Source organism: Oryza brachyantha, chromosome 4 (genome assembly GCF_000231095.2).
Source record: "Oryza brachyantha chromosome 4, ObraRS2, whole genome shotgun sequence".
Classification (NCBI taxonomy): Eukaryota; Viridiplantae; Streptophyta; class Magnoliopsida; order Poales; family Poaceae; genus Oryza; species Oryza brachyantha.
In genome coordinates, this window is record NC_023166.2 from 14,344,611 (window position 1) to 14,371,782 (window position 27,172).

At 39.9% G+C, this 27,172-nt stretch overlaps 3 protein-coding genes across 3 annotated transcripts; 1 reads left to right on the plus strand and 2 right to left on the minus strand.

Moving 5' to 3' along the window:
- The first annotated feature begins 14,667 nt into the window (after nt 1–14,667).
- Nucleotides 14,668–15,050, plus strand: LOC102708610 (auxin-induced protein X10A-like). Its single transcript, XM_040522890.1, has one exon. It carries the CDS (start codon nt 14,673–14,675, stop codon nt 15,048–15,050), a length of 378 nt encoding a protein of 125 aa, XP_040378824.1. The 5' UTR covers nt 14,668–14,672.
- Nucleotides 15,051–15,083: 33 nt separating this feature from the next.
- On the minus strand, nt 15,084–19,239 carry LOC102708888 (adenosine kinase 2-like). Its single transcript, XM_006652458.3, has 13 exons — nt 19,059–19,239; nt 18,544–18,597; nt 18,318–18,364; nt 18,180–18,211; nt 17,934–18,035; nt 17,752–17,819; nt 17,489–17,565; nt 17,257–17,354; nt 17,113–17,183; nt 16,964–17,030; nt 16,771–16,893; nt 15,995–16,055; nt 15,084–15,876 (listed from the first exon to the last, which is right to left on the minus strand). Exons 1-13 carry the CDS (start codon nt 19,148–19,150, stop codon nt 15,734–15,736), a joined length of 1,035 nt encoding a protein of 344 aa, XP_006652521.1. The 5' UTR covers nt 19,151–19,239; the 3' UTR covers nt 15,084–15,733.
- Nucleotides 19,240–24,224: 4,985 nt separating this feature from the next.
- Nucleotides 24,225–27,172, minus strand: LOC102709168 (phenylalanine ammonia-lyase-like). Its single transcript, XM_006652459.3, has 2 exons — nt 26,705–27,172; nt 24,225–26,312 (listed from the first exon to the last, which is right to left on the minus strand). The coding sequence occupies exons 1-2, from the start codon at nt 27,079–27,081 to the stop codon at nt 24,566–24,568; spliced, it is 2,124 nt and encodes a 707-aa protein (XP_006652522.2). The 5' UTR covers nt 27,082–27,172; the 3' UTR covers nt 24,225–24,565.

Genomic DNA, 27,172 nt, shown 5'->3' on the forward strand with positions numbered 1-27,172 from the left:
AGACGCAGGACATAACAGTATGAGGTCAAGTTTTCCTCAAAAAAATAAATTTAATAATCATTTGTTTTAAAATATATGATGTTGACTTTTGATGTTGGCATCTTATTTGAACATATCTAAGTAGTACTTAAAGTATATTAACTAATAGTAGCCAATTCCTTGCATGCCATGTAATTTCACCTGCTTTCTTTTACATATATGAGATTAACTTTTCGCCAGTTTTACGAATGTTCACGACAGATTTGTTATTGGATCCATATGTACTTATGAGGACCCGCATGTCATAGACAGCGAGTGACAAATTTGTTTTGACCACTCGTAAGAGTGGCGGAAAGTTAAATTTCCCTATGAGATTTGATTGATCTTTTTGATCTTTTATATACCACTAATTTTTATTGAATCCCTTACATGTCCATCCCGTTAGTTGACCACTAGTTTGACCATTGGTTATGATAGATTTGACTTTACTGTCCTTGATATATTACTAAAAGCTAGAGATGTTTGATGTATAACTTATTTGGATTGTAAAAAAACAATAAAGGATAAGTTACTAAATATTTGTTACATTTTTTAAAAATGAAACAAAGTTTATTCCAAATTCAAAAAATATTTATTGTAAAAAAATTAAGCTCTACATCAAATTTGAAAATTAGTTTTCAACAAATATGTAGCGAAAAAAGATCCATCGTAAAAAACAAAGGGTACAAAAATATTTTATCACAAATTAGGAAACATATTTAAATTTTTTTAATAAATTTCAAATCAAGTATGATGAATTTTATACATCATCACAAAAATTTAAACCTAAATACCATATAATTTTAGTTCTCAATTTTTGGTGAAAGTAATATATGGATTTAATCATAATTAGAAAAATAAAAAAATTAATTTTTTCAAGTTTGGTTTTAAAATATTATATCTCTTTTATTTTAGGATATATAAGTTGAAATTTTTATATAAAAATTTATGGAGTAGGTAACAAATAAGTATGAGAGATGGGATAATATAGTAATTTTTGAAATATTTAACGGTCGACTGATGGACATCTAACGGAAATGGGTATAGAAGGGATCAAGATGAAAACTCAAGGGAATGAGATAGGGTAAAATTCAAGGACATAAAGAGATTGGACAATTTTTTGGAGTTACGTAGGTAATTTTCTCTAAATAATAAAACAAGTCATAAATGATAAATGATAGATAGCTCATTTGAGTAAGACCGATAGACAAACATCACGTCCAAATATTTAATACATAGATATTTAAGTCCATAGACAAGTCTTGCAGGGGGAAAAGAAATTTATGGCATCGTTTGAAGAAAAGTATAAACGACTGTCACATAAATCTTAAGAAATTTCTCATAGGACAAATCAATAAACAATCATATAATATATTGGCTCCAACTGTTTCACTTCTGTTTTCTACTTATAAGCGAATATTTAAATTTTAAAACCTAATTTTAGAGTTGCTTCGTGGGTTTTATCATAGATTTACTTTACAACATTTACTTTTGAATGGCAATGGATACCTTTATAGCAGTTTTACTCAAGAAATACTTTCTGGTTGCTAATAAAACATTTGAAGCAAACGATGAAAGCCATCCTGTCTCTCTGACAAAATTCCCTAAATGTTTATACTTTCGTCTAAGAGAAGGGATGTTCTGATTCGTGAAGCAAATATTAAGGTATTCTAAAGTTTGTACTTTTGTTTTCACCCTTTAGAGTTTCACAAACTGCATAGGAAACAAAAACAATTTTACAACACTGGACATTCGTGAAGATTCTCAATCAACTCTTAAAAAAAAAATCCGATGTAACTCTAGAGTCTCAATCGTATATTTTAGTTTTAAAATTCAAGACTATTAAATACCAAGTGTTGCTCAGTTTGGAATATCAATTATATATTTTCATGTTTCAATAATTGTAAATTCTGAATTATTAGTAAATACAAAGCTGATATTGATTGTTTAAATTAAATATATACCATGTGTGGATGCATAGGTTATGGTTAATGGTTAGTACCTTTTAAACTATTAATAAAGAAAATTTATGGTAATTGGGAAAATACTAGATTTTCACTATAAAATTTTGGTACAGATGTATCGAAGTTTTACAATAGAAAATACATGATTACTATTATTCTATTAATGATGATAAAATTGCTTATTAAGAATATAGTTATATAAAAGGGTTTTTATAAACAAAATAATATATTGTTATTGTTTTCACTATATATATTAATACTTGCATATGTATGTGTCAGTGATATATGGGGGTTTAATTTACACGCGTTACGAAACTTTTTGAGAATGGACGAAGCTCTAGAAACGCGTCTGCAGATGCAACTAGATTAGAATTTTTTTATTTTTTAAACTTTTTTAATAAATAATTTTATTATTAGGCCTCCGAGAAAAACATTTCTACCGTATGAACCTTTTGGCCATGTCACCAATATTGACGTGGTGAAACGGCTTGCCACGGCTAATCAGGCTGCGTGGCATGTGTTGTCTTGCTACGCTACTAACACTGACGTGACCAAAAGATTTAGTTAAAAAAATATTGTCTGATGGTTTAGTAATAAAATTACTGTAAGGTTTATTTAGTAAAAAGATTTCAGTAGATAACTGGCAATCCACACCTACCTACTCCTATCACTTTCGTGGACGCGTGAGCTGAACGTTCATCTACTTTGCTTTGGTTGCCGTGGAAAATTCACTCCAACCACAGTTAGTTGGATGCAAGCGAAATGCTGGACCACATATAATTGCAAAAGCGCCCAGGTTGGTGTTTTGATTCAGTCATCACGGCAATGGCGCAACGTAATATAGTAATTTAATGATATGAAATTTGGGAAGCACTAGAGGTATAGTTGGTTTGTTAATTAAGTTATAAGAGCAGCTCATCAAACTATGGACCTCCATGTTCTTATTTAGATGACCATCTAAAACATATTCATCATATATTAATATTTTCACTCTAATAAATCATCTATATCATAACCTTACTATACGTCACTCTCTTATTATTTATTAGTGTTTTTTAACCGTCAATGTATTTTTCCTTATATCAACATGTTAGCAGCAAAATTGGATTTTAGCTGTTTGTAGCAGGGTTGTAGATTTAAGACCGAATCGGATTAATGGTTGAATCGGACCGGTAGTTGATTCAGAGTAGTGGTAGAATCGGACAGCGAGAAAATAGTCTGATTGGAACGTGAGATCATAGAGATTTATTTGGGTAAGTTGTGGAGTTTGTTTGGAAACAGATATATGTAATTGTTAACACCAAAATTTGATAAATTTCTATATTGGATTTGGATAAGGAAAGACGTAATCGCCGATAGATATTTTATTCAGAAGAGTTCAAATTCGATAGAGAATCGTGAAGACCAAGACTTGGGGCGTAAATTTATCTATTAGAGTTAGTTAGAATTTATCTCTAAGAGATTAGAGTCCAATCGGGACTTGTTTGTTTTCTTTTATCTATTAGAATCCATGTCGTATTCAATAGAGATTAGAGATAGAGTTTGTTATTTCCTTTTATCTGTTAGGAGTCGAGTCCGACACGGATTAGTATCCATCCGAGGGTATAAATATGTATGCCCCGGGTTATTGTAAATCATCTACAAATCAATTAGATCACTTCTTTCAGCGTATTGCCACCCTCTTGTCCGAGGTTTTCAACTCCGGCGGAACTTGGCACCTGACGCAGGGCTGCATCGCTTCGATCTCCAGCGGAGGGGTAAGTCCATCGTTCCGCAGGGCCACGGTAATCGTTCGACTAGATTAGAACTGTCTCGGTTCAGTCTGATCTTCTAATCTAGCTAGTTGCGCGATTGTTAGTTATCGTATTAGTTTCAACTTGACCACTTTCGTGTTTTGAGTTGATCTGGTCGACCACTTTGGGTGATCTACGTGGGTTTGATATTTGCTGTTTGACAAATTCAATCTAGTACTGTCTCGGTTAAGAACGATCTAGTAGATTGCGTTTGTCAGATGGTTTATATCAGATCGATGTACTTTGTTCATTGTTTGATCGGAGTATCAGCCGATAAATTAGCAGTCATCGGCTCATTGGCTTGATTGCAATCTAGATCTATTTAGTATCTATCCTAAATTTGCTAGGTTTAATCTTGAACTGTCTCGGTTAGGTCCGATCTTCTATGATTATTCTTAGCAATCTGGGCTAGGTATTTTATAGATCTTGGTTGTTTGTCCGTTGTTTATAGCCGATGATTTTGCCGATCTACATGCTTATCATATTTACATCAATAGAGTAGCCGATTGCTTTACTGCATTATTTCTATACCAATCGGCTTGATTTAGTTAGATCGACAGTTATTTATGTTGCGTCGGCTTATAAGAATTACATGCAAATTGGTTTTAGCCGATCGTAACTTATGATTCATTGTTTATTCCAAGTAATTCATTGGTTTATTTATTAGCCTTATCGATCTTCATGTTTCCTATAATCATATCATGCTCGACTGCATACTATCTTGGTTAAGTCCAATCTCTGTATGTCTAGTTCGACTTGGTTATAGGGGCTTGTTCGATCGACTAAGATTAGTAATTTACTTGGCGGATTACATTGGTCTAATATTTAATTTAACTCTATTTCTATCAAGTTTCTAGCCGATCCAAGCTTTTTACCGCCGATCGTTGATCCTATCATCTAATCATTGCAACATCAACATCCGATCGACTGAATTCTTGGTCACCTATCGGCTCGATAGCCGATCGGCTTGTTTTACTGTTTATCTTGTCAGTTGCGGGATCAAACTGACTGGCACGCCCACGCATCATCTAAGAATTTAGGTCCTGCACTAGAGCTGTCTAAGATTGACTCCCAGGTCTTTGTGTGTGACACGTCAGATCACATTTTTGACGTCAACAGTAATATAGTAACTTAGTTTCGACATTAGTTTGTTAAGTAAAGATAGAATTTATATTTGTTAATATTAGTTAAAAGATACATGTATATATCCATAAATACAAAGCCCGATAGTTTGTAAGAGGGGACACATCAATACATCTGTTTTCGACGCATCGCCACCAATCCCAACAGAGCGAGTTGTCTACGCAAGGTTAATCAACATCAACATCCGATCGACTGGATTCTTGGTCACCTATCGGCTCGATAGCCGATCGGCTTGTTTTACTGTTTATCTTGTCAGTTGCAGGATCAAACTGACTGGCACGCCCACGCATCATCTAAGAATTTAGGTCCTGCACTAGAGCTGTCTAAGATTGACTCCCAGGTCTTTGTGTGTGACACGTCAGATCATATTTTTGACGTCAACAGTAATATAGTAACTTAGTTTCGACATTAGTTTGTTAAGTAAAGATAGAGTTTATATTTGTTAATATTAGTTAAAAGATACATGTATATATCCATAAATACAAAGCCCGATAGTTTGTAAGAGGGGACACATCAATACATCTGTTTTCGACGCATCGCCACCAATCCCAACAGAGCGAGTTGTCTGCGCAAGGTTAATCAACTTTGTAATATATGGGATACCTGTACTATGGGTATCCGTAATTTGCACATGTACATATAGGTTCGGGGTACCTAGTAGAAGGTAATCATATCTGTACCGAACTAGTTAAGAAGTTTGGTAATATCCAGATTACATGTCGAGAACACTGGACCTTAACAGTATCTGACATGATAGATCTTAGTCTTGTTAGATTAAGAATTTAGCTGTAAGCCCTATCCCCCGCTGTATAAGGGGTACGGGGCACCCCTAGGGGACACACACATTGGCATCTACAATACAATCTCAAACATGACTAGGTTATCATCTCGCTAGCTAGGAGCCTAAACCTGGATAAACCTTCGTCTTCGTACTAATCATCGTTCTCTACACCTTTTTAGCCACCCTGTATATTATTGTAGACCTAGATTGTCACGAGTTGGTGCGCCAGGTAGGGGGCAGTGCTATTTTCAAGGTTTCTCGATGAGATCGATGGACCCCAACTCCGAGATCAGGAAGAATAAGTTTGCTCTAAGGTGAACATTCAAGTTTGGTGGGATCAGACTCCTCGCCGACCAGTACGGTGCACTCTCCTTTACAGATTCAGATTCATCAAGTCTGAGGAGGTGGTGTGACGCTTTGTACCTGACGAAACGACGCTAGCCCAAAATGATATCCAATATGGATCTCACAACACAGAGATGTAAACTCTTGAGTCGGTACCATTGCCACTCGGGATCGAAGACAACCTCGAGTTGATTATTGAGCTTGCTGTATTGTAGACCTACGGCAGCATGGGAAATTTTGTGCCCTTAAAGAGGTCTTTACCGCCAACCAAACGATAATTGAAGAAGCTAAGAAGAAACACCAGGAAGAACAAGTAGCTAAACTAGTCGAGGAGAGAAGACTTGAAGATGAGCACTAACACCGCGAACAACTAGCAAGGCGCCAACGTGGGAGTCAATCTCACGACGAACTGAGGAACCAATCGTTCAAGATGCAACATGATCTACTCCAAACTCAAGTTGAGGGGCATGACGTCTTCAAGACCCCCCAAAATAAATGTTTGGCGACATCCTCCAACAACTCTCCAATCTATCAGTTAAGAGACCATCCATGAGGTCAAAGCGATGGTCACCACGATGGTTATCCAATAATCGCAACAACGCAACTCAGGAGCACCACCACCACGTTTTGAAGCCTAGTTGTCTAGGTCTCCTCGATCTAGGCAATCGTCTTCAAAACGGCTTTCAACTTCCAAACGGCCTTCCACCAACCGGACAGGCCAAGTGTCTCCTAACTCGAAGCTTAGGAAGGAACTCATTGAAAAGCAACGCACCTCAACGGCAAGCAACGCCGATTGGAGGAACAACGTCAGCAACTCGAGGCCGAAAAAGAGCGGCTTCCCCAAAGCAAAAGTTTTGACCTCTGCAACAAACTGGATCATCAATGCAAGGAGCATGAAGAATGACGTCGTCAAGATAACCAACAAAGCAGTCTGTATCATAAGAGTCGAGGCCTTTCGTCAAGGCATCGGTCACCCGAGAGCTCTGACACTGACCTAGATGATGGTGTTCCAGCGTTCACCAAGGACTTGAGCAAGGTCACTTGGTCAATTGGTTTCGAGCCAACCAGGATCAAAAAAATACGACGGCTCATTCGACCCCTAGTCCTGGTTGACGGTCTACACCATGGCCGTCCGAGCAGCTGGCGGCGACTCCAAGGCTATGGCCAACTATCTACCGGTCAAATGTGGCCACACCGCTTTTGGCCGTCAAATCTAGGAACTTTAATTGTAGAATACCATGGAAAGTACAAGGATAAGGGCAAGCTCCAGGATCACTCATAATGCACGGTAGCTGTAGAATTGGAAACCATGCTGTAACACAAAAAATCAGTACAACAAAATTTTCCTAAGTGACAAAACATATCTTATTTCTTGAAAGGGACAAAACATATCTTGCTGCATGCAAAACGCCATGATATAGAATAGGCCTCTTAAGAAGTAAAGATGTGGTGTATAAAACTACATTCATACCGGACACAGATCAAGAACTACACTCATACATATGTCCATACGCAATATTATGCACAATTAAATACATATGAACAAATCACAGAATTGATTTAAAGAAACAATCAAACTGTAGAAGTTCAGTAAAATTCAACTGAAATAGCAGGGGGGAGGGGATTAGTTCCCGTCGAATAGAAGTACCTCGAGGAGTTAAATTTCACCCCAAGCCCGCTTTTCCCAATACGATTAGAGTAGACAACCTTTAGATACTGTCATATATATAACAGTGTGAGGTCAAGTCTTCCTCATAGGCACGAGTAAGTTCAAGACGCAGGATATAACAGTATGAGGTCAAGTTTTCCTCGAAAAGATAAATAATCGTTTGTTTTAAAATATATGATAATCACTTTTTAATATGACATTTGACCATTTATTTTATCAAAAAATTAGTACATATATGCAAAAAAAATTAAGTTGTACTTAAAGTATAATAAGTAATAAGTAGGACCAATTTCAGATGTGCCAACGTAATTTCACCGATCACTTCTACGTCTTTGAGATTTGATTGATCAGTTATATACCTATAGGTTCTTATTCGGATCACTGGCATATCCATTCTTGACCATTAGTGTAAACGTTATTTACAATAGAATGACTTTATTGCCCTTGGTACATTGCTAAATGCTAGAAATGTTTGATGTATAAATTATTTATGTTGTAAAAAATAATAAGGATTAAATTACTAAACATTTGTTATGAAATTTAAAAATAAAACATAATTTATTAAATAAAAAAATTATTCTAAAAAATCAAGCTCTACATCAAATTTAAAAATTACTTTTTAACGAATATGTAGTGAAAAAAAGATTCATTATAAAAAAACAAAGGGGATGAAATTATTTTATCAAAAATTAGAAAACATGGTTAATTTTTAAATGAATTTCAAACCAAATCTGATGAATATGGTACCTATTCCCAAAAATTTAAACCTAATTAACATATAGTTTAGTTCTCAATTTTCTGGTGAAATTAATATATAGATTTAATCATAATTTTTAAAAAAATCAAAAAAAATAATTTTTTTCAAGGTTGGTATTAAATGATTATATAAATTTTATTTTAGTATAAGTTATTTTTTCATCTAAAAATTTATGAAGTAATAGTCAGTTTAGAAATACTTAACAATCAACTGATTAACAGCTAATTGAAATAGGTATGGAGGAGATCGAGATAAAAACTTTGGGGCACGTAAAGGATGACGTAAAATTCGGGGGTATGAAAGTGACTAAGGAAATTTTAGAGGTACTTAGGGAGTTTCTCTAAGTAATAAAACATGTCATAGCAAGATAAATGATATTTACATAGCTCATTTGAATATGACTGATAGACAAACATCATGTCCAAATATTTCATAGATATTTAAATGCATAGACAAGTCTTGCAGGGGAAAATAAATCTATGGCATCGTTTGAAGAAGAGTATAAACGGCGGCCACCTAAGAAATTTCTCATAGGATAAATCAACACACAATCATATATTATATTGGCTCCAATTGTTTCGTTTCTATTTCTACTTCTGCTTATAAGCCAAGATTAAATTTTAAAACAGTTTCAAAGTTACTTCATGGATTTTTATGATATTTTTATGATAGTTTATTTTACAATATTTATTTTTGAATCGCAATGGATACATGTATACAAATTTTAGTTATGAATTATTTTGTTAGTTGCTAATAAACCGTTTCAAGCGAAACGATGAGAGCCATTTTGTTTCGGTGACAAAATTTCCTAAATATTTATACTTTTGTCTAAGATCAGGGGTGGGGGTGGGCTGATTCGTGAAGCAAAGCACAAACTATATAGCAAAGAATAAAAAACAATTTTTACAATCCTGGACATTCGTGAAGATTCTCAAATCAACTCTAAAAATAATCTGATGAACCTCTAGAGTCTCAATAGTATTTTTTATGATTTAATAGTTTTCAAATCCAAAGCTACTAAATAGAAGTACCAAGTTGTGCCCAATTTGGAATATCAATTGTAATATTTTCATGTTTCAATAATTGCAAATTCTTAATTATTAGTAAATATAGAGCTTATAGTGATCTTTTAAAATATATAGCATGTGTGGATGCATAGTTTGAGGTTAATGGTTGGTATTTTTTAAAACTATTAATAAGAAACTTTACGGTAATTGAGAAAGTACTAGACTTTTAATATAAAATTTTGGTATAGAGGTATCAAAGTTTTACACTAGAGAATACGATATTCCTAGTATCTTCTTAATGATCCGATAAAATTGATCATTAAGAATATGACTATATAAAAAGGTTTTTATAAACAAAATAATATATTTATATTGTTTTCACTATACATTAATACTTTCGTATGTATGTGTAAGTGATATCTGGAGGTTTAATTTACACGCGTTACGAAACTGTTTGAGAATGGACGAAGCTCTGGAAAGCAGGAAACGCGTGTGCAAATGCAAGTATGGCAATCCACGCCTAGCTATCACTTTCGTATACGCTTGACCTGAACGATCACTTACTTTGCTTTGGTCGCCGAGGAAAATTCACTCCAACCACAATTAGTTGGATGCAAGCGAAACGCTGGAACACATATAAATCCACATCTTATAAGCCAAATTTTAACTTAAATTTAGATTAGATTTTAGGATTTTTTTATTATAGTTTATTTTTATCTTTGCATTTAGATAATTAAGAACACATATATGAAAATTTTATTAAAAAATATTATTTATTTATAAATATACAGTAAACAATCAACTCCATAATTGCAGAAACGCCAAGGTTGGTATTTTGATTCCGTCACCAAGGGCAATGGCGCAACGTAATAGTGTAATTTAATGATATGAAATTATGGACAACACCGAAGCTACAGTGGTTTGTTAATTAAGTTGTAAGAGCGTCCCACCGGCTCATCCAAATATAGATCTCCATGTCCTTATTTGAATTACCATCCAAAAATAGGTTTATCATATATATCACACTCTCTTATTATTTATTACTCCCGTTAAGTTTTAACGGACGGTGTAGATGTTCATCACGTGTAGATGTATATATGAGGTGGATGTTTAGAACATATGTTCATATACATATACAATCTTAGCCTTTCATATATTCTCAAGATGTGTGCATGATATTAGATGAAGAATATATTATATTACATATTTTCGTGTATGTCTGTACGTACGTACATACGTATGTCAACATGGACATATACATGTATACACATGTATATACATATATGTATGTATGAATATATTTAAGTATATGTATGTATATATACGTATATATATGATGGATGGATGGTAGCTAGAGATTGCTGGTGTAAGTGAGCATATGTTCTTCGTCTATAAATATACCCCATTTTCTCTTTAAAACCAAAAAAATCACTTCCTAAGTCATAACTGCGGTGCATCCCCTTTTAAGATGAGTTAGCTGTTCTACACGGCTATACCTAATTCTATATTCCGAAAAAAAATACTTGTAGAAAGTAATATGGTTCAAGATCATTTCTCCCGTAGGTTTTCCACCACGTGTACATGTCCAAGCTATCTAGTCAGTAAGAGCAGGTACAATGGCATAGGCTATAATTATATTTTAAAAAGATAAGAGGGTAATAGAAGAAATGTTAGTTACTAATTTGTATCCAGCTACATATGGGCTATAAAACAAAACATGTGTATGATATGTGGGACTATATATTGACGTTTTGTAGGTAATTATTGTATAAGTTAGCTATTAGATTGACTATAGATAAATTAGAGCTAGTAGCTGACTATACTATTGAACTTGCTCTAAAGTCTCAATCTCTCACGCGATAATGAATTTGTCAAACCAATGAGTAAAATGGCTGCACATGCACGGGTTAATCCACATTCGAACTCTTCAACCGTCAACTTCGATGCGGTAAACAGAGAATAAAATTGTGTGGATCTGGGACCGTGTCGTCGAACAATTCTTTGGCACCGTGGGCACGTGTACAGTACACAAACCGGTTACGGAACGCAAGAAGCAGCCGCCTCGCGTGCGCGGCCAGCCGAAGAACATTGTCGGAGGCAGCTCATTTAAACGACATAATCATACTTATAAAAGAGCTAGCTTCAGGTGCCTCCTCTTACCCCTCTAGGAACCAATGATAAATATTCCAGACGATTCAATTTTTTATTTGTTTTGTCTAATGATAAATATATTAGCAGAAAAAGGAAAACATTAATGACTATAAACACTCTTTCCAAAGATAACCACATGCAAGAAATCCAGATCCAATAAAATTTCAAACTTTCAAACGATTCAAATGGACATGCATGTTATTATTTCAAATATGTTAAGTGGTTATTTAAAATTTTCTTGGTAATCAAAGTTCCACAGGAAATCATGGTAAGAGTATGAAATTAGTATTCATAAAAACAACTTTACATTTTACAAATCAAATGGACTGTAGTTTTAAAATCCAAAATTAGGATGACTACAATGAAATTAAATATTATTTAGATTTCAAAGTATTTGAAAATTTCATAAGCATGTAAGTGATTTATAGTCTAAAATATAAACACCAAATTTGAATTATGCTAATTTGGCAGTAGAATTTAAAATTCTCATCAAGGATTTAAACACATACAAAGTTAAAAAAATTATAATGTAAGTACCTTTCTATGTTGTAATTCGAGTTTTGAATTATGGCAAATGAGAGTATTTCATTAATTTACTTATTGTATAGGCATCAATTTTTGTAGCAGGTCAAATGATTTTATCTCTCCTTTCTTTATGATCTCTTACCTCTAATCAATCCTAACCATCGGATCAACACGAAATGAATGGTCTAAACAATCTTGGAGAACTCTAAAAAAATTCTACTTAAAATAAACAATACTGCTTTTATCCCATAATACAAGAGCATCCACGATATACTATAAAAATAGTTATTGTACAATGAACATCATCATATGAGTTGGCTTTATATATTGTGAAGGTGGTCTTTATAACATTACTGACTATAGTAGTCTATTGCCATACTAGCTACCCATAAAAATAAATGCTATCACATTATTTTCTTATTTAGGATTCACTTTGTTTTCTACTATATTCATAATCATTATGGAGTATGTCACAGCTAATGTCATATGTGGTGGCTCTTATCCATATAGACTATATAGTCTTTATACATTGCATATGTCCTAAGACGTACCTATCATTAACACATAGACCAACAAAGCGTTATAACCACCTCTACATAGGTGTATATATGCATGCATGTAAGATAGTTGGGTGTTTCGATGGTGAAGAATTTAATATAAATCAAATTTAGAGAAAAGATATATGCTAGTTAATACATGGTTACATGCACGCCTTATATTATAAGAAAAATAGTTATATAATATATTATAGTACAGAAGAACTATTTTGTTAAGGTGTTATAGATTTTTATTGGGGTCAGCTGATCCCAACGAAAGGCCCTGCCTCCCCATGTGTGCAGCTTGCTGTAACGTGATTTTTTTTAATTTTTAATTTTATTTAATAAATGATTTATAAAATTATATTTTCATTTTGAAAATTTACAAATTTAGCCTCCTGCCGTCCCCATAGAGGATGGAAAGATGACAGGGTAGTTGGCAGGGAGGGAGCCGGAGACGGACGATGATGGCATGGTGGTAATTTTACAGTCTGGCCTTTCCCGCACTTTGTAAGGGTGACAGGGGCAAACTATAAAATTGTCATGCGCGTTCAGGAACTTTTCAATTAATCGTTGTTATATATATATATATATATTAGATCCTACTATCAGGTGTAGCTACTCCCTTCACGTCCATAATGAGAAACATTTCATAACTATTTCTGCTCCCACCCAACAGAAAGTACAGACACAGTTAAATCTCATATGAATGATACAATTATATGTATAGAGTTTGTATTTTTTGTTAGAAGAGAGTAGAAATATGTATAGAGGTGTTTCTGTACCTCAGACGTGAAGGGAGTAGCTACACCTGGTAGTAGGATAGAGACACAACGTATGTAATTTTATAGAAGGAGGGTGGCAAGATGTTAGATTCGTAAATTTTAGAAATGAAAATATATTTTTGTAAATTATTTATTAAATATAAACATTAAAAAATTCCTGTAACGATGCACTGAAACCTGAATGGGCTCCACGCCACCTGGACAAAGGCCCATGAGGCCATCGGCCTCGCATGTAACTGGCTGGAATCTCTTTGACGCCTCCCCTTTCGCGGAGCCCGGCATCGCCTGACGGAAGCAGGCTTCAGATAACACGACCGTTCCGCCTCCGCCTCCGCCACGCCGGCGCAGCCGTCCAAGCAGGCACTGACGACCGGCCGGTGGCCGTGGTCGGCTCCACTGCTCCAGAGAGCGAGGAGGAGCAGCGCCGGTTCGTTCCAGAGCTTTCCTTTCAACGTAACGAATGGCATCGTCACCCCGTCCACTGAGGCCGCGACCCATGCCTCGCCTCTCCTCCTCCTCGCACACCCTTATCCTCCCCCTCCTTGATGAGAAGGCAACGAGTGCAAGGATCTTCCAACTCCTTTGACAACTTCGAGGTGGAAGTTGGTTATCCTCTCCATTATTGGATAAGAAAGAGACGCAGAATTTAAAGAGGCCGGCCGGCGGCCGCCGAGAATCTTCTCCTGTACTTGCATGAATCCTTTGCCCGTACTCCTTTCCCAGCCGATAAAGCAGCACCGCAGCCCGTACTCCTTTCCCGTCCTGTACGTACGCACCGGCTGACCGGCACGGCCTTGCACTGCCCTGCCAGGCTGCCACTGTATGTGATCATCATGCTTGCAACTTGATCGTCTCGCCATCGTTGTCCAAGCTATCTAGGGTAAGGATATATCCGACTCACACCGAATCAGTGCAAGAAGAGGCTCTTGTTAATCACTAATCTGCATCTATCTTCGTGTCATGCATAGCTAGTTCGTTCATCTTCAGAAGAATGGATGTCTGCATGACCATGCGTGCTTTCACTTTCCAGCTCACCCTAACCTACACATACATAGGCTAAGTTAAGCCGAAAATGAACACTGGTCAATTCACAAGAGTACAACGAGATCAACATGTACAGGGAGCCTGCTGTATATAGCCATCAGCAACCACATTGCCACAACATACACACAGAGAGGGTCTCATGGCTGCGAGCAGCATGAAGGGAGGAGGAGGATCAAAGAGGAGATTCCTCAGGGCCTTCCTCCACTCATGGAAGAAGCTCGGCGCCGCCGCGCCGCCCGCGGCCGGCGACTGGGCTCCCCTCGACGGCGGGGAGGGCGCGATCCCGAGCGACGTGCCCAGGGGCCACACGGTGGTGTACGTCGGCGAGGAGCTGCGCCGCTACGTCGTCAGGGTGTCGTCCCTCGACCACCCGCTGTTCCGCGAGCTGCTCGACCGCGCCCGGGACGAGTACCAGTTCGCCGCCGCCGACGCGAGGCTGTGCATACCCTGCGACGAGGACATCTTCCTCGGCGTCCTCTGCCATGTCGACTCCAAGCAGGAGCACTGGAGGCTCGTCTCGCTTTGCAGATAGCTGCTGCATGGCTTATACCGTTGAATTGGTTCATGCCCTAGGAATAGGATTTGGACTTGTTGCTCGAGGAAACGAAAGATTCGCGTGAATTCTCACGTGTACAGGGAGTGTTAGGCCGTGTTAGAATATTGGCAGTGTATTAGATTCTTCAAGGATGGAGAGACCATGTATTATACACATGGTACTCACGACAATTTGTCACCATGCATGTAAAGATTTGATTAAATGCAGAAGGTGCAGTCTTTTGGCTGTTCGAAGTTAAAGTTGCTTGTGGCTGCAATTCTCTGCACCAAACGCAAACAGGGTTTATTGGCTCATCGCCTCCAAATTCTGACGATGATCACGTTTGAGAGCGGCAGAATAGCAAATTTCTCCACAATATGATCCTTCTGAAGTCTTGGCAACTATGATGCCACAATATGAAGGAGGTAACTTATTATTCATTCAGACACATCAGCCTGATCCGTAAATGCAGACAGATGCCGTGATGGAACTGCAGCAGAGATTGTGCACGATCCTTTTTCATATCGGTAGGAATACTAGTTCACTTTCCTGCCACCCCGAAGCGATAAGGCATCATGCTCATCTATCCAAACATGCCCTAGGGTACACTATAAATGTGCCGAGGAAATGTCGAAAAGCTCTCCACCTATAGCTATTTCTGTCTCAATGTGCTGAAATGACTAGTTAAAATCAGGCTTCTCAGGGTAAGTGCAGCCTGAGCGTTGGATGATAACGTTTGCAGCATAACAAGCCGCTCTGACACACTCATCGATGCTCTTCTCCTGAACCAATTGAGAGAGAAAACCTCCAACAAATGCATCTCCTACAAAACAATGACTAAATTTAGCAAAAATATTCATTACAGTTAATGCATCAGTTTATATATACAAATTTGAGCCCAAATATAGATGTTTCACCATCATCATTTTTAAACTGAGTACCTGCACCATTGGTATCAACAAGCTTCTCCTTGGGCAGAAGGATGACAGGGAATGTTTTTACCTGCAGCGGAAAAAAGGTTATCGGATAAACAATTGTAAGAAGCTGTCGTCTCTGCAGATTGGACATCTCCAACAAATGTCATTTCATTAATAATAACAAACACAATTTAGTTGTTGATAAGACCATAATAACACCAAAAGTGAAACAAACTTTTCCGGTACCAGACCCACTACTTCAGAGAAGACCAACAATTAGGGATTCAACTTCAAGAAAAACCACTGCCTATAGTGCTTATGTCAACCAACTAGGCATATAGAATAAAATATAAGAGGCTTGAACTTATATAACGTTCTCCAAAGCATATCTTGTAATCTCTTATAATGCTTAGCACTTTTTAGTACTTTTAAAAAAAATCAACCTTAGTGAATTGCTTCAGGTTGATTGGTAAACTGTATCTACAAGTACAAATATAATGTCTTATAAATTAAGCTGGTTTCCTAAAGTTGGAGGGTCATGGATGATGGAGAGAAGCATGTGAATGCTCACTTGACATAAATTGGTAATCTGCCAAAAAAAAAAATCCTAAAGAGCTCCTTCAGAACACAGGAATTTTACAGGGTTTAGGATTTTCACAGGAAACAGTTCAGTTCCTCCAAACCAAATAGGCCCTAAATGTTAAACAGGTGGAAAATTTGTAATGTTGAAAATCCTATCATTGAGATCAACATGAGTAACAAGGATATTTTCCCTCTAAAAGACAAAGGAAGATATTCACCTTTCCATCATCAGCCACAACTACTGGATCACAGCCTTGAGTAATGACAGTAATCCTCTTGTGTGTCCCTGAAGCCTTAGGCAATTGCGAGATCTTTAAAGCAATCTCCTCAGTATTCTCAGTCTACAATTTTTATGGACAATTTGTCAATATTTTAATCACATGTAGAATAGCAGGTGATAAATAAAATTACCTCCCAACCACAAACTTTAGCAAAGGTCCTTGCTTCAGTTTCATTTCCAAAGATATAGTCAACATAGCTAATTTGGTATCAAAGGAACTTTGATCATGTTTTACATACTGCATATAAAAAAAATGTAACATTGATAAACAAGTACTTACGGAAGAGCTTTCTCTTGTGCATCACGGAAAAATTCACAGATAAAGGGAGCGGAAAGGTTCATCATAAACACCTGCAAACAGTGTAATCATTTATACTCTTAACAACGCTACCAAATATTCTCTTTTTAGTGGTTAGCATTTTACCTTGTTAGTTGCAGCAGCATGCTCAGCAACAAGTTGAATAGAATCCGGGGATACCATGAGGAAAAAACCAGCAATGTAAATATATTTTGCCTTCTCAACTACAATCAATGACCTTATTATTGTGAGAAAACCAATAAAAAAAGATATAGAGTGCATTGTAAGCAGTGGAGAGTGCTGATAAAATGGTGGATTGACAATATTAGTACAAGAGCTATTCTTATAACTTTATTACCAAGACCCCAGTTCTCTGGCCTCTTCAGATGTTCAGACTTGTAGCAGTTTGCTGCAGACAAGTTTGCAACGAGTGACCTGGTTACAGACAGAAATAAGTCATTTATATATCTAAGCTACATCATCAAATGCTCCTATTTGGCAGGATCATAGTTGCAACTTTAGGGGAGCTTAAATGCCATGATATCAGCAGTGTATGTACTAATAGATAAAACAAAATAACTTATCAGGTGTTTCTATTAGATATCACTGTGCTCAGCATACCTTTCACCACCAACAATGCAGACAGCACAAGTGCCGGTGGGAGCATTATCGTCCTCATAGTAGTGGGCCTGTTCGAATAGATGGTAAGGTCAAGGCAACATATGCAGTGGTGCAATGGAGTGAAGCATGATTGCATACAAATGGAGGAAGAAGAAAAACGTAAAGAGGAACGTATGACTTACATTAACACCAGCGGCTTGTGCATCTTTCTTCATCTCCTCACCGAACTTGTCCTTCCCAATGCAACCCATGTAACTTGTTGCCCCGGGAATTTGAAGCATCCACTGCAAAAAATAACCAAGATCGCTGTGATACATGGCACACAGCAAACAAGGTTGTTAATAGGCTAACTACTATAGACTACTATGACTCTCAGTATCATCTTTCCTCAAAAGGGGAAAAAAACTCCCAGTATCTTCTGAAATTACCTGGGCAACCCTGATAGAGTTTTGAGTGGATCCTATTAAAAACCAAACACAATAAATTCAAATGAAAAGAATAAACCACGAAACAATAATTCATCACATTGAATTCATAGATTAATGTATGCAGTGTGGTAATATTACCTCCAGCAATGTATTCAACATTGGCTTTGCTAGCCAAATCATCGTACCTATCAGAATAGCAGAAAAATCCATAATATTCAGTGTGTATTAAGGAATAAACTTTAAATGATACATCTGACACTTCTCATGTCTAATGTTATAGTGTTTAGGATTTTAGAAAAAAAAATTCTCAAAAGCTGGCGATGCTATTCAGTATTGAACGGTTCACCTGGAGAAAGGAACTTACATAGGCAAATGCTTCTCCTCTGCCAGAATTGCATTGCCTGGCTTGATATCATACCTATTGGGTTTCAAATGCACAGAGAGAAACATTCAGTTAGATCGTGCCAACTACATTTTTGATCACTCAGTGCAAACAAAAAGAAAAACGAGAAAGCATTTTTCAGCCCATTAGAGAAGATATACTGAAGCATCACCCCCTTCCCTCCAAACCAGCAAGGCCCCAAGTGGTAAATAACAGAGCATACACATCACGGATAAATTTGCCAATGAATACAAGGGTAAAGATGAGTCCAAATGCACTGGATGAATTAAAATACTGAAGTTCCGATCTCCAATGTTTAATTTGGCACGAGCGTACAGTGCTACAGATGTCACGCTCACACGTAGTGTTCTTCGCAGTGAGAAAGGCATCATTTCTCAAACTCGCATGACTAGCACAGCAGGTACAGCAAAAGTTGGCAAAAGAATACAGCAGGAGAGACTGTTACAGCAGGTGAAGGGCGCTGGGGTGAATCGTACTTGGAGAGGAAGGCCTCGTCGACGGCGGCGGAGATGTCGAGGAGGGGGTTCCCCATGCCGAGGAGGATGCCGTCGTAGCTGCTGCTCTCCATCCTTCTCCTGGAGCCCCGGGGAGCGGCGCGTCGGCCGGCGGCGGTGGGGAGACACCGGCGCTGCTTCGGCGTGGAACAGCTGAGGAAGGAGGGGGAGGCCGGGCAGAGAGAAGAAAGACGGGATCGACTTCGCAGGCGGCGGCGGCAGCGGCAGAGATCATCACACGGAAGCACCGGCCCACCTATAGCACAGGCCCAGATGAGAATGGCCCATCACCTCAGCCCACCACGTTCCGGGCCTCGCGCTCGAGCAGGCCCCTGCGTTTCCGGGTCCAATTGATCTGCCACAGGCGATCCAACTTTAAAATGAGATTGTTTGAATTTATCATAAAACTAAGATTCAAACTTTTCACAAAATTTTATCTAAATTTCACCGGTTATAACCGGAGATTAAGGCTGCTTCTTTACCCACTCTTCTCAACCTATATATTCTCTCGTTTTTCGTACACACTTCCCGAACTGTTAAACGATGTGTTTTTTTTAAATCTATAGAAAAGTTGTTTAAAAAATTTATGTCAAACTATTTTTCAATGTTTTTATAACTATTAATTAATTAATCATATACTAATTCGTCATACTAATTCGTCACCACGATTTCCACGCCGGTTACTTTAAAAAAAAGCACGGCCTAAGTCGGTTATCAACGAAAGAGCCGTAACAAGTGACCAACTGTATTTGTAAACCTTAAATGGGAGTCCAGTACATGTTGGTGTCAATCACTCGCTCTACCAGTCTACCTCGTCGTTGGTGGTATTAGTTCTGTTGAGCAATCAATTGTTCATGCTAGAGAAAAGGCATTTCGGTTGAACAACAGCACAATACTCTGCACACTAGTGGAGTGGTAGTTGGAACCAACGTTCACAGGTAAGCGATGTATATCCATCTAACCGCTGATCAGCCTGAGGTCAAACGGATGCTTTCCTCACCAAACCCCTCTCTCCAGGACGGACATATCACTATCTAATTCCTGACTGACCATATCATAGATTGTCAAGGGGGGCAAAATTTATAGCTTTGTTTGGTACATGACAGCAACGTGCTTTGCTAAGCTATATCAGTTTTTGTTTAGGCTGCTCAGGAAGCGGAAGCACTTTCTGATCTGATTCACCTCAGCATCTCCATCTCCTTTTCATCGGTCTGTTCTGATTCCTGAACCGTGATCTATTTGCTTCAGTGCGCATCTTAATCACGTCATTTGCCGCTCAAGTTAAGTTTACATGATACAGATTGCACAACAGATCTCTGATCATTGCATGGGATGAGATTCAGACAGAGGAAATCGAGCTACCCTTGACCTTTTTCCGGCTATATAAAGCATCCATCAGTGCCCTCTCGACATAAATGTGCCGCCCGGGATCAAAGATCGATCATGGCTGGCCGCTTGCGGCGACATCACGGAACGCGCCGCATCTGGATGGACAGGCTGACCGCTAGTGCTGACAGCTAACGGCGCCCACATCCACATGCACGGCGTAGCAGCAGCAGCAGACATGCACCAATCTGTAGTGCTAGTTACCAACAGGACGCATCCTGCTTTGCAGCAACCACTAGTCCCCATCACCTTCTATCCATCTCTCGCTCGCTGCGTTCGCAAACGCCAATAATGACTACTAATATTTTCTTCCGAACAGTGTTTTTTTAAAAAATATATATATAAAAGTTGTATAAAAATCAGTTTTTATTTTTTAAAAGTGTAATAGCTAAAACTTAAACAATCATACCCTAATAACTTTACTTATTTTACGTACGACTAATTAATCAAGCTGTCATTGTCGTCTGGAACGCGCTACAGGTGCTCACGCGAGATCGTGCGTCGGTCCCCTCTTTCTCGCTAGCTCTCCCATTGTTTGACGGGGCGCGAAGAATCTCTCTCCCCCTTCCATTGTTTGACGGAGTGAGAAGAATCTCCCACGCTGTAACCTGCGAGCCCGAGCGCCGCCACGCATGTTGATGCCTCAACTCAACGGATCGGGAATATTCAGTGCGCTCATGTACTCATGTGCATGGTGATGGATTCATGGTCCTGAGCAAATATATTGTCCCGAGCGGCGGGTATCTGTCTACTCATAGGATCATGGTGCTAGCAAATGTGTTGCCGTACCCGTACATGCATGTTCTGGCAGCTTAATTTTTTTCCCCTCCAATTTGGCTCGTACCATGACGAATAATTGTCCGACCATTACTTCCAGCCAAAGGAACACACGATTCTTTGGTCCTAATAGTATTATAAATGCAAGCACATGGTCCTTGGCCAAAGAATAGGTGGGTGGCTTTTCCAAGAAAAAAAACAAATGGTATATTTACAAATAAAAATAATTTATGAATAATTTTTTTATATACATGTTATTAGTGATCTAAAAATAATGCTGAAAATGAATGCGATGAAAAAATAATCCTAAAACCTACTCCAAATTTAAAGTTAAAAATTAAAATTTTAGCCTATAAACATAAGCAGAAAGATAAGAGTGTAGATGTATCCAATATTTGACTTTCACCAATATATGAGGATTATCCAATGTGCTATAAAGCATTGGTTTCATCGATACATATACGAGGATTATCCAATGTGCTACAAGGCATTGACGTGATGAAATAATAACAGTTCACCATCAGAGAGACAGAGACCGAACATGGAAACACACAATAAAATATTAAAAAGTGACGACAATACCAATGCTCGATATTTGTTAACAATGTTTCGTTGTAGCTTAATACCCTGGCTCCTCCTTGATCTAGCATATTAGAGTGTATCGGGATATTGGGCGATTGCAACTATTCAAATAGTTCATGTCGCCATCCAAAGTATTTGAATCCATTGATCAATTTCATTGAACGCCTCCATGCTCCACCTGCGACATGTCCCTTTTTGGACATTCTATGCAGTTGTCACAATATGAAATACCTCTATCGCTGATCTATCCATAGCTTTTCCTCCATCACTAAGCTCTAACACCAATTGTTACAAGTGTGTAGCTTGACCTACCAACCTAGGGTCACTTTGGTCGCACTAGGCCTACTATCATATAGGCCCAACCGGAGTGTCAACTTTAGATCAATCTTGGGTACCCAACCCAAAATACTAGTCTGATGAGTGTAGATTGCTATAAACTTTTAAGTTATGCATACTCATTATTAATCATCAATGTGAGACTAAACCCAACAATCTTTTCCATCACATATCGGGTATAACAATCTTTTATGTTTTATCAACCCATATGATTTCAAAGACTTGTTATAAGGCTCCCCTATTGTGCGATCCATGAAAGAGTTCAACTCTATTACTATTCTATCACCTATTACAACTTCAAGTTCTAACTGTAACTGACTATGTATGCTTATTCGACACAAACTCTAACGAGCTCCAATGATATGTGGTTGTATATTGCCTAGTATATTTTTGCACTGACACGTAACCCTATTATTCTATAGGTTCTGATTTGAGTGACAACAACTACATAAAATACAATTGATTCTTAATTCTTTTTTTATGTTATTGGTACTATGAACTCAGACATTGTGTGTTCTCTCTTTCATGTAAACGTGGCTATCTGTTGATTACATATTTTGTTTTAATTTCAACCTACTTCTGATCAAAGATGAGGGTGCCTTTTCTCATAGATCATGTCCTGTTTCATACTCATATTTACTACTTCCTCTAGTTTGATAGTTTTTGTCATTTTGGACAATGACATGGTCTTCTATATCTATCTTTGACTATAATTTTCTATTAAATTGTATGCAATAAATAAATAAATATTTACTTTTAAAAAATACTCTTTATGATTTATCTATATATGTTGTCCTAATGTTTTCAAACTAAATATTTTAAAAGTTATTAACATGCAAAGTTTTAAAAGTTTGATCACGTCCTTGTCTAAAATAATAAGAATTGTAGAACAGGGGAGAGTAGGAGTAGTGTAAAATTTGATACCTTCGATTACTCTGGTACCTACATATAATTTTTAATAACACACATATATGCAATGTTCTTTTCTATAATACCCATATACTAATGCTTTCATCCACCTCTATGTAAGTACATTTCTAGCACTGCATAGGCAAATTATTTGGAACAAAAAATGACTTAAATGTTCCTCTTTAACAAGGAGATTGTGTGAGAGGAAGATATATATAAAATTGATAGAGATTTGAATATTAGATGATTGATGTGATAACTAGTACTCCATAAATGCTTTTTTTTACAAATTTAAATTTTAGAAGTACATTTTTATGGGTCACATGTTGTAGTATTTATGTCTAACACATGTATAAGAGAAGATTTTACTATATATAGTAGATTTGTACCATTATAGTCAACTATTATAGGATAATTTTATTATCCTTAAAAATGCAATATATTTAGTAGAAAACTTTGTGACTCTATATGTAAACTAGAATTCTGAACTGTCAATTTTTTTTCCATCTTAGACTCTCTAAGCGAAATAATTCATTTCGCCCCTGCCCCACTCCCCCTCCAACACCAACACACATGACAAATCATTCATTTTATTCATTTTCTAGGTCCATTCTATCCCACCTTGTTTATGAACCAAATACATCTAAAATAGAATGACTCTGACCCAATTCATCTGAACCTGACAACCAGACACAGGCTAAGTTTCTCCTATGGACCTCTTCATCTGAATCTATAGGTAGCACGAGTGGACCTCTTCATCTGCGCTGGCTGATCAACACTGACCGTCTGCAGTCTACTTCGCATCCTATGTTTCTTGAGCAATTTTACAATACTTAAGAAGGTACCAAGAGATACCAAAATTTCAGTGTAAAATTTTGGTACCTCTTGGTACATAGGTACTAGGAGGTACCAAAATTTACACTAAAATTTTAGTACCTCTTGGTACCTACTCAAGAACTGTAAAATTGCTCATGTTTCTTATATATCATCATGCGTTGCGCAGTTGCGCCTACCAAATACCGAGGGGTCCCCCAAGCATTAGCACACGAGAAATTTCTGTCACTCTCACCGTGAGGGAGGACAACCGTCTCTTGCAGTTCCCGCCATCAATCGAGATCAATGCTCAATTTGAAACATGAAAGGAGTGGGCAAAACAAGTTCAGAGTTCAGATAATCAACATAGTACTATGGTAGAAGCAGTATATTTATCTTGCAAAATACAACAACAGAATTTGGAAAGCTGCCAGCCAGGCCATGAACGCTGCAGGCCACAGCATTGCAGCAATCTCACACGATTACACGGATAAATACAACAAGCTCAAAAAAACAAACACGAACAGAGAAATAACGTAATCTGCTGATGAGCGTACAAGCGAAGAAGCCTTCAGGATCCTGAATTCCTCCCTTTTATTTTGATGCACGTATCGTCTCCTCCTCTTCTCTCAAGGCGGTCTCATGCATCCTCTTCCTGGATCGTGTCGTGTCCGCGGTCTGTCGGCTCAGCAGATGGGCAGGGGCTCGCCGTTCCACTCCTTGAGGCACTCGAGCATCGGGTCGATGAGCTTGCGCTGGCTGATGGCCAGGAACACCTTGTTGCACTCCTCGCCGGGGGACTTGAGCTTCTCGCCGGTGAGGTACACGCAGCCGAGCTCCTCGCGGACGAAGCGGTACAGCGGGAACGATCTGCTTTCCTTGATCCTGTTGGTGATCGGCGCGGTGCCGGTCTCGAAGGCCACGCGCGCCGCCTCCATCTCCCTGGGCAGCGCCTCCCGCAGCTCCTCCTCGAACGCGGTGATCTTGGAGAACACGGAGGTGCCGTCGTCCTTCTCGGCGGGGCCGTTGGCGAGGGAGTGTTCGACGAGCACGGCGCGGATCTTGGTCATCAGTGGGTAGTTGGCGCTGCAGGGGTCGTCGGCGTAGCTGTACACGGCCTCGCGGTCGATGGCGGTGAGGAGGGCCTTCTCGCTGAAACGCGCGCTGTGGAGGCCGCCGGTGGAGCTCGTGGTGAGCACCTTCTTGGCGACCGTGGTCACGCAGTTCTTGACGGCACTCTTGAGGTTCTCCTCGAGGTGGCGCAGGTCGACGGCCTGGCAGAGCGCGACCAGGTAGGTGGAAGACATGAGCTTGAGGATGTCCACCGCCTCGGCTGTCTTCCTGGCGGAGACGAGGCCGAGGGAGTTGACGTCCTGGTTGTGCTGCTCCGCGCTCTGGACGTGGTTGGTGATCGGGTTGGCGAGGAACTGGAGCTCCGAGCAGTAGGAGGCCATGGCGATCTCGGTGCCCTTGAAGCCGTAGTCCAGGCTCGGGTTGCGGCTGCCGGCCAAGTTGGACGTCAGCCCGTTGTTGTAGAACTCGTTGACCAGCTCAGAGAACTGGGCGAACATGAGCTTGCCGATGTTGGCGATGGCGAGGCGGGTGTTGTCCATGGACACGCCGATGGGCGTGCCCTGGAAGTTGCCGCCGTGCAGGGCCTTGCCGCGGTGGACGTCGATGACCGGGTTGTCGTTGACCGAGTTGACCTCGCGCTCGATCGACTTGGTGGCGGCGCGGATGACCTCGATCTGGGGTCCCAGCCACTGCGGCGACGTGCGGAGCGCGTACCTATCCTGCTTTGGCTTCAGGAGCGGGTCAACCTCGTTGACCTTCTGGGCGTGCGGCATGAACGCGCTGCCGGCGAGGATGTGCTCCATGATGGCCGCGGCCTCGATCGACCCCGGGTGGTGCTTCAGCTTGTGCGTCAGGTGGTCGGTGTACTCGGGCTTGCCGTTCATGACCTCGCAGAACACGGCGGACAGCACCTCGGACAGGACGGCGAGGACGTTCGCGTCGTAGAGCACCATGGCCGCGAGGGCCGAGCCCACGGAGGTGCCGTTCACGATGGCGAGCCCTTCCTTGGGCTGCAGCTTGAAGAAACCACCCTGGATGCCGGCGATCTTGAACGCCTCGGCGGCGTCCACCTTCTTGCCGTCGACGGTCACCGCCAGCGCGTTCGGGCGCCCGGTGATCAGGCCGGCAATGTAGGACAGTGGCACGAGGTCGCCGGACGCCGTGATGGTGCCACGGAGCGGCAGGCACGGGCTGACGCCGGTGTTGATCAGCTTGGTGATCGCCTCGAGGATCTCGAAGCGGATGCCCGAGTAGCCCTGGAGGAGGGTGTTGATGCGCACGAGCATCGCCGCACGCGACACCTCGGACGGCAGCGTGTTGCCGTCGGAGCCGTTGCCGAAGATTCCGGCATTGAGATGCCTGCAGGAATATGAAACAATGTAGATATTAAGTCTATCAGCACTGTCAGCTCAGCAACCTCTCACGTAATTATCATTGTGTGTGTTAAAATTTAACTAGCCTAATTACGCATGACTGACAATTAACCTGCAGTTTGTTTGCCCGTGGTGAAAGTTAATTAACAACTGAAATCTTTTGTTCATTTAATCCATGTCCTCTGTCCTACACAACACAAAAATAAGTGGCACGCAGTTCTAAAATTTGCACCTTGCACGGGGCTGGCAGATGAAGACAGTACTAGGATTCTAAGAAAGCAAAAATGACGCGTGCGTACTCCGTGAGTCCGTGCACTCCCGTAGTAATTTAATGGGAGAAATGGTAAATGGCTCTTTGACCACTGATTTCTACTGTACCTGAGCAGCTCAACTTGGAGGGCGGGGCCGTCCTTGGTGCGGCGGTGGGAGGTGCCGCCGAAGCCGGTGGTGACGCCGTAGATGTCGCCACCGTGCGCGATGCAGTTGAGGATCCACTCGCTGCTGGCCTTGACGCGGGGGCGGGCCTCCTCGTCCAGCTCGACCACCACGCCGGAGGCGTCCTTGGCCGCGGAGACGGCCGCGACCTGGCCGACGCGGAGGCTGGACCCCTCGATCTTCACCACGGGCTCGCGGGACTGCGCCACCATGCGCTTCACCTCGTCCAGGTGGCTCCCCGTCATCTCCAGCGCCGCCTTGCCCCACGACAGGGGGTCGTTCGCGGCGAACCCCGCGGCGTCGGCGGTCTGGCTCGCCATCTCTGCGCGGTGGTGGAGAAGAACGAGGAGCGAGCCTGATTGGGGTGGTGGTAGAAGAAGAGCTGGGGAGGCTGTGTGCTACTCTTCTTGG

Bases quoted from the DNA above. Each gene is read 5' to 3' on its own strand.
- LOC102708610 (XM_040522890.1), top strand. From the start codon at position 14,673: ATGAAGGGAGGAGGAGGATCAAAGAGGAGATTCCTCAGGGCCTTCCTC.
- LOC102709168 (XM_006652459.3), bottom strand. From the start codon at position 27,081: ATGGCGAGCCAGACCGCCGACGCCGCGGGGTTCGCCGCGAACGACCCC. The intron at 26,313-26,704 runs GTACAGTAGAAA...ATATTCCTGCAG, and splicing joins CTCCAAGTTGAGCTGCTCAG to GCATCTCAATGCCGGAATCT.
- LOC102708888 (XM_006652458.3), bottom strand. From the start codon at position 19,150: ATGGAGAGCAGCAGCTACGACGGCATCCTCCTCGGCATGGGGAACCCC. The intron at 18,365-18,543 runs GTAAGTTCCTTT...CTATTCTGATAG, and splicing joins GAGGAGAAGCATTTGCCTAT to GTACGATGATTTGGCTAGCA. The intron at 16,894-16,963 runs GTAATTTTATTT...TAAAAATTGTAG, and splicing joins CTAAAGTTTGTGGTTGGGAG to ACTGAGAATACTGAGGAGAT.